This window comes from Primulina tabacum, chromosome 13 (assembly GCF_025594145.1).
Source record: "Primulina tabacum isolate GXHZ01 chromosome 13, ASM2559414v2, whole genome shotgun sequence".
Taxonomy (NCBI): domain Eukaryota; kingdom Viridiplantae; phylum Streptophyta; class Magnoliopsida; order Lamiales; family Gesneriaceae; genus Primulina; species Primulina tabacum.
In genome coordinates this window covers 35019853-35027164 of record NC_134562.1, presented here as the reverse complement: position 1 = coordinate 35027164, position 7312 = coordinate 35019853, and the positions used below count along the sequence as shown (strand labels likewise).

Below are 7312 nucleotides of genomic sequence, written 5' to 3'. Positions count from 1 at the left end.
ATGATAATTAAAAATTTCGAAATAGAATATACCGTAAAAAATTCTAAAATTTCATCTCATAAAATTGATGTATCAATTTTTTTGTATAAAAAATCATATTTTTTCAAGAATTAGATAAGATTAAAAATAAGTCTCGGAATACTGAGTCGTGTGACATTTTCACAGTAGTATTTATATTACACAGAAACAAACCAGACAAAGCCTAATCTTTTTTTAAAGTATACTGGAAAATGTATGCTTCGTTTCCTGTCTGAAAGGAGATGGAAATTGTTGTTGTAATAAAATTGTACAAGTTGGTTTGGTGGCCGATTATTGTGAGATGATTAAAATAAAAACTTATATTGCCAGCGAAAATAACATCTAGCCCTTTGCGAAAACCTAAATAAAACACAAAACCCTCTGTATAACGTCGAGGTAGAAGATTTGTCCTCTTTCTGTCGGCTGGTTCACCGGGGAGCCCACTTGACATGAACTGAATCTCTGTGGCGGGCAGTTGGAACTTTATTTTATTTATTGATGTTTCCAATGTCATGTTCAAGATAATAATAAGAAGAGACAACAGAATCTGTTTGATGATTCCTGCGAAACTATATATTAAATTAATAAGATTTTGTATTGAATTTATCGTGAAATTTTGATAAATGGATTAACACGGTCAACCAATTGGCTTGTAATTAATATATATATATATATATAGAAAAGAGAAAAATGGAATCCGGTAAACAACATATTCAAGATTATCACAATTCGGGGACAGAAAATCGGTAGATGTAGTCTGAGAAATAAAACATATAAAGAAATATATCTGAGAAACAGTTTCAAGATACTCATCCTCTGTTTGGAAGGATTTGCGGAGAATTTGAATTTGTAAATCCAGGTTTTAATAGTTTGGTTAGTTGTATTTTAAAAATGAAATTGAATTTTAAGATATTTGACTAGATTTCATTGTATGTAAACAAATCTGAGGTCAAATTTGATGGGATTTGGATTTGAATAAAGCTAGATTTTATTTTGCACATTTGATTCTTGATATCTATTCTTATAATTGTCATAAATATTGAACAATTCTTTATTCAATAATAATTTATTTTTCTATTTATAAAATTAGGATGCGGCTGAATATTTAATTTTGAAATAATTTATTTCATAGAATTTAAATTTAGATATTTAGATGTTATATTTGATTATTTTATTTTAAGAATTCATTTTGTGTTCGTTAAGATTAGTCAATTAATTATAAGAGTTTATTTAATTTGTATGACATAAATATATAATTGAAATGATATAGAAAAATATATGATAAAATTAATTTTAATTTTTCACTTTTTAAATAATGTAAATAATATATTTTAAATCTTTATTTTTGTAAAAAATAATTAAGATTAATTTAATAAAATTTTATATTCAAATCTTGTTTTTTTCAAATAAAAATGAACATAAAGATGAAATTCTAAATCTATGAATTTTCAGATCCAATTTCAAATCAAATTATACTTCTAAATCCAAATCCAAAATTTTAAACATCCAAACATACGGTTAAGAATAGTACATGATCACAATTTCCGGTCACAATACAATGGCCAGGAAATAGTAAGAACAAATAATGTGGAAGGAACATGATACGCATGAATTGAAGTAGAAACAAATCAAGAAATTCAGTCATCTGAAGTTAATCTTCTCTTCTCCTTCCCGATTTTATCTTTGGCCTTCTCGATTTTTAAAGTATGTTTCCCCTTCTCCGTTTTCACACTGCCATTGCTGTCGTGCTTGCTGACAGATTCCTCTTCAGCACTGCACATTTGAGACTTTAATCTGAACCCAAACTTCTTCGAGACGTTCCCCCAGGCGCTGGATCCTTTGACCCGACCTAATTTCTCGATTTCTTGCCTCATGTTAGAGCACTCTTTTTCGAGCTCAGAAACTCTTATCCTCATGCTATCCATGCCTACTTTCAAGACCTGGTTTTCACGGACTGCATTGGACCAGCCTCCATCATTTTGATCCATCATCCCGCTTCTCAATTGTCTCGACCCGTCAAGATTTTCCGAGACGAGGAAGCAGCCTGCTATTGATGTCCTCAGTTGCAGCTGCTCAAAGAAGAGGACTTGGACTATTATCCTCAGAGGAAGCCTTTCGTTCTGGGCAGCATGGGTGGAAGCTTCTAAAGACAGTTTCTGGCAGTCCATAAGCCGGCAGAGTTGCTCCCTGTCGGATTCTGCTAGCCACGGATGCGACTGGTTGCAGAAAAATGAACAAAGAATAAAGAAACTTTCATGCAGTTCTCTAAGACGCATGTACTGCATAAAATTGAGTCGGGAGGAAAAAATTACCTTGAGATAAATATCCATGGCACGATAAAGACCGTCATCCAAGGGACGTGCGTACTCAGGAACAGCAGCTATCAGAGACTGAAGCTTGGGGAGTTTCAGATTAACGTCTGGTGCAACCTCAGCAAGGTACCCATCAATCAGTTTGGCAACCATCGTGATTGGTGTCAGAGATGGTGATCCCATTAAGTGACCATCATCAGAACCTGGAGATGCGCCACCGAGTACCTGATCCACAGCCAAGAAATGCTCTAGAATCCGACACACGCAATCCACATCATACAGGGTTTCCATAGAATAAGAAAAATTAGGCATCAATAGATCCTCTAGAGTAGCTTGATCGAGCTGAATGCCTATCCTTTTCTCCAAGTTCGATGTACAAGAGGGGCTTACTCGCAGAATCTTGGCTGTTCGAAGTAAACCAAATAGAAATTTCGTTGAGACCAAACCCTTCTGCATCGGGAGTAATTGGTCAATCTCTTCGAGAAGCAGCTTTTGATCCTCTTCAGGTAACGAGACCACAGATCCCACTGGTGTAAGCCGGTTACTGAACTCAGTGACACCCTGGCGCCGATTGAGTCCTGGCAGGTACTTTCTTGCATAAGAATTTAGGGAACCAGCGATAATTTCATGTTTTACTCCCCGAGATTCCATGGCCGAGATTAACCTTTTGTAAAGAGATAAGCTTAGAGATGATGCATCCTCATACCACCAATCTGAATTCGAATTTCTTGGCCTAGCACCGGTGCTTATCCCATTCCATAAAACGCTTCTTCCAGGACTTTGCATTGGACCACCATGCTCCATCACGGGCCACCCAAACAAATTTGGGTCGGTACATGCCTTTGCAGCTAAAGAATCAATGCATCTTTCAGGAACTTGGAGTTCCTCAGCATGAGAGAGAATATCATCACAGGTTTGAAGTGCTTTCAAAGAGTCCTTCCAGTTGCGTAGAACCACTTGATTGAGAAATACTTCAGTCTGAGAAATGAGATTTCCCTCTTCGTATTCTTCAGTCATTTCAAGATGTTCGGCAGCACACCGAAGGTATACCACATTTGCAGCAGTAAGTTCAAGTTTAACCCCGTAGCAGAATTTAGCTACAAGTTCAAAAGATTTTGTCCCTCCAGGAACATCAGGAAGCTTAATGATAGATAATCCTTCTCCTTCGGACGCCTCTGCAATTAGTCTTTCCATAATCCCACTTTTTGAGAGCAATGGAAACTACATTACGTAAATTTGACTTCAGTAAATGAAAACAAAATTATATTAAGGCTTAAGCTTTCTTTTGGAGATATAACGAGCAAAAAAATTTGTTGAAGTGGGACTCAAGTACAAATTTAAGAGTATTTCTTTTAGATGTCTTCTCAGCAGATTATTACTATCTTCTTGAAACAAATACCGATATGTTGAATAAGACAAATATACATTCCACATTAAGATGTAATAGGTGGACATAATCCTGACTTGGTAAACTATAACATTAGGCTAATGAGAGTCAGTTAACATCATCCATGAAAAATAAAATGATACCTTGTGAAGATGGAAGGACATTTCCCCAACTTCGACGACTATATCACTGGGGAGACCGGTCGTGCAGAACCTATAGTTAAAAGAAGAAAATGGGCACGTTCAAGAGACAAATCACTGCAACATTTAAAAGTCAACTCTAGTAACTTCCAAGCTTGTTGTCTAATTCTATAAACCCATAAACGACAGTGAAACAAAAATAAATTTCAAATCATTATGTTGGAATGCTAAAAGAAGAATCGATTAGTTTTCAGTTTGGTTACTTTGATCTAGAGGAAATACCAAAATGGCATGGTGGTTAACTTGTTATGATGATTACTGTGTCTGAATTTCAACCTTTAGTCCACATCCGTTCTAAACATTTGGATAATTTTCAAATCCAAGAATTTCAAATCCTTGGTCTTTAGTCTTTTTTTCCCTACGAAAAACAGGTATTTCAAATTCCTATCAGAAGTGTCGCTTCAAATTTATTCCTCTGAATCAAATCTTCAAACAATGTCACAATCTAAACGCTACAGACAAAAATTCGTCAGTGAAGTCAGAACATCCAGCCGGTTAGCCAGTTCATCACACCATTAGATATTGATCTTCTCAAGATGGAGCAAAATCAGAAATCGACATCGGAGCAAGGATCACGGCTTCAAAATCTCAAATCAAGAGGAATGTAGAACCACGGGACAATTATACTTGAAAATTTTCAGTAAATCGACCAAACTAAAGGATCAGTAGTTACCCAAAATACGAATTACAATCATCGCTAAAAGGCTAATATTGGAAAGTAAATGAACGAACCAGGCTTGCCCTTGCTTCTGAAATGCATCAGTTTTAGAACCCAATTTCATGCATGCCATCTCGTAAAAAAGCACTCCAGATGAAAATGCTTCGGTTCTGAACCTTAAGAATCCTCTTCCGTCAACCCGAGATTTCTTCAAACAAAACAGTGGAACTTCTAATTTTTTTAGCAGCAACAAATCCTAAACCAACACCAAATTTCTCTTCAATACTTACAAAACCAATTAAAAAGAATACTTAAACCAAAAGCAAGATTTTAAAAGTATTGATAAGCGAAAAACACTAAAGAAAGATATAATCTTGCGGAAGCCCACTTACAAAGATTCCAGCTTTTACGCTATAAATGCGGCAAGCTGCTCCACCAGCAAACCCCAATAGAGTAATTCCTATTCATTTCTCTGTCCCCAAAGAAAACCCAATCGCCAACTAACCCAAAATCTCACTCCAGAGCGATATGTATTCAAGATATTATAAATTTTTCGAATCAGACGCCAAATTTAGGTCAACCCCTCCAAAAAATAAAAACAACCCAGTTGTCCTGACAAACCACTGCCTTCTTTAAGCCCAAGAAGATTCCAAACTTCAGCCCTTTGTGCCACATGAGCCACCGAAACCTTCGCTCCCATTAAAGAATATTTGGAGTAGAAATTAAGGGAAAACCGCGGAAATTTCTTAATATTATATTGCACGACAGAGCTTGGGAAAACATAATTAATGGCTGCTCTGAAACATGAACAACTCCCTCATAAAAGTGGGACCTTTCCTTTGAAACGTATTGTTGCTTAGAGATTCTAAATTAAAAGCCAAAACCCATTTGTGATTTTATACACAGTGAAGATGAAATGATGGATTATATCAAATATCAAAAATCAAATGAAATTGCCGAAAATGGGTAATCTTTATTTATTTATCCATTATATCTGCGATCTATGAAAGCAACTGATATCAGTCTATACAGCCGGACCATGTGGACTCATTGCTTTCTTTAATGCTTTAATTCTTTATTAAAGGTGATTTATAGCAGAGTGTGTGGGAACTGGGAAGTGGATCCTGGAGCAGATGGGAATATGGAAAAATGGACAAGGCGAGGGATGTAATATGATTGATGGGAAATATTTGCCTTGCATTCTTCACATCAATCGGACATATTCTTGAATATGAGAGTGGATTCTCTGTTAAATCCCAAGGTTGTTCCTCGTAGAAAATAGTTATGTTTGGACAATTTTTTTAAAAAAATAATTTTAACAATCTTTTTTAAGAATAATTATTTTATAAAAAAAATTATAGTTAAAAACTATTAAGAAAATGTTTGTACAACTATTTTATAGTTAAAATTATTAAGAAAATGTTTGTACAACTATTTTATAAAAAAACATTAAGTGAAGGAAATATTTACAATCTAATTTATTCACATGTGACAAAAATATTTAATTAAATTTAAAGTGAAGGAAAATATTCTAAACTTAATTATAACAAATATTTTCAGAAAAAAAAATACATTTTGAGAGAAATTGTAATTATTTTATTTCATTTCTGGAGATATAAGAATGTAATTAATTTTAGCGTGAAATGATTTGTCTTCCACATTTCTGGGTCACTTATAAATATATATAATACTCAATAATGGATGGTTGAATATATCCATAATTTTAACAATATTATATTTTTAAAATTAATAATAAAAACAAATGTGTACATACATACATATATATATATATATATAAGTAATTATGATGATGCCAATAAATCTATGTTTAATATTATAAGTGCGTGGTTTATATTTTTTTCTCGGGGGAAGAGACAAACTAAACCCGAATTTTTATATAAAAAAGAAATATTAAAAATAATAAATAAAATATTAAAAATGATTAGAACTGATCACGAGTCGCGACCGTCCCTTACACGCAATGAGTATTGTATTTATTTTTATTTTTTGTGTGCATAAATAAAATAATTAATAATATATAAATTCATAAAGCAAGTGTGTTCTCGCGTGTCTCTCAACAATTCATTTTCATTACTCGTGTGTGTGTCTATATATATATATATTGAGGTGTAATAATTATTTATATTTGTTCCAGCAACAGAAAAGTGAAGTTTGAATTGTGCTACAATCTAAAAGATTTGAGTTATATCATTATCACTAATCATAAATTTTGATAAAACGATAAACGTTTGATCTTACAATATATAATATAAATACGATAATGATTAGTATAAATACTGTTATTAATTTCAAAAAATTTGAGCTGTTTATGGGCTCGACAAATTATTTGAAAATTAAGTTGTGTTTTAATTGTTATACTACACATTGTATTATACTGGTATTCTACTCTATTAAGAGTAAATTTTTTATTGAACAGGCCACACGAATTTATATCTGTGAGATGAGTTGACATAATTTATATTTATAGTGAAAAATAATATTTTGACATAAAAATTAATATATTTCATGAATCGGATCAAATTATAGATTTATTTCACAAAATTGAATCATATAATAATATCATAAGACACCGTTTGAAATTAAAGATAAGATAATATATGGAGGTAATAACTTAATGTAATAAAAAATATATAAATAATAGTTAATATAATATCGATTTGATTGATAAATAATAGTTTGTTTCATTTAATTGATTCAATTTGAGATAAAATGATAA

At 32.8% G+C, this 7312-nt stretch overlaps 1 protein-coding gene across 2 annotated transcripts; it reads right to left on the bottom strand.

The window, feature by feature from the left end:
* Positions 1-1508: 1508 nt before the first annotated feature.
* LOC142522375 (BTB/POZ domain-containing protein At1g30440-like) lies at positions 1509-5637 on the bottom strand. Of its 2 annotated transcripts, none has more exons than XM_075625718.1 (5): positions 4968-5637; positions 4650-4783; positions 3861-3930; positions 2331-3551; positions 1509-2234 (listed from the first exon to the last, which is right to left on the bottom strand). In XM_075625718.1, the coding sequence occupies exons 2-5, from the start codon at positions 4706-4708 to the stop codon at positions 1656-1658; spliced, it is 1929 nt and encodes a 642-aa protein (XP_075481833.1). In that variant the 5' UTR covers positions 4709-4783; positions 4968-5637; the 3' UTR covers positions 1509-1655. The 2 variants fall into 2 exon arrangements, with proteins under 2 accessions (XP_075481833.1, XP_075481832.1); XM_075625717.1 differs by having other exon boundaries at positions 1510-2234; positions 4650-4831.
* Positions 5638-7312: the final 1675 nt, after the last annotated feature.

Excerpts from the sequence above, each read along its gene's own strand:
- LOC142522375 (XM_075625718.1), bottom strand. The coding sequence starts at position 4,708 with ATGGCATGCATGAAATTGGGTTCTAAAACTGATGCATTTCAGAAGCAA. Across the intron at positions 3,931-4,649 it reads CAGAAGCAAGGGCAAGCCTG|GTTCTGCACGACCGGTCTCC; the intron begins GTTCGTTCATTT and ends TTTTAACTATAG. Across the intron at positions 3,552-3,860 it reads TGTCCTTCCATCTTCACAAG|TTTCCATTGCTCTCAAAAAG; the intron begins GTATCATTTTAT and ends TACGTAATGTAG.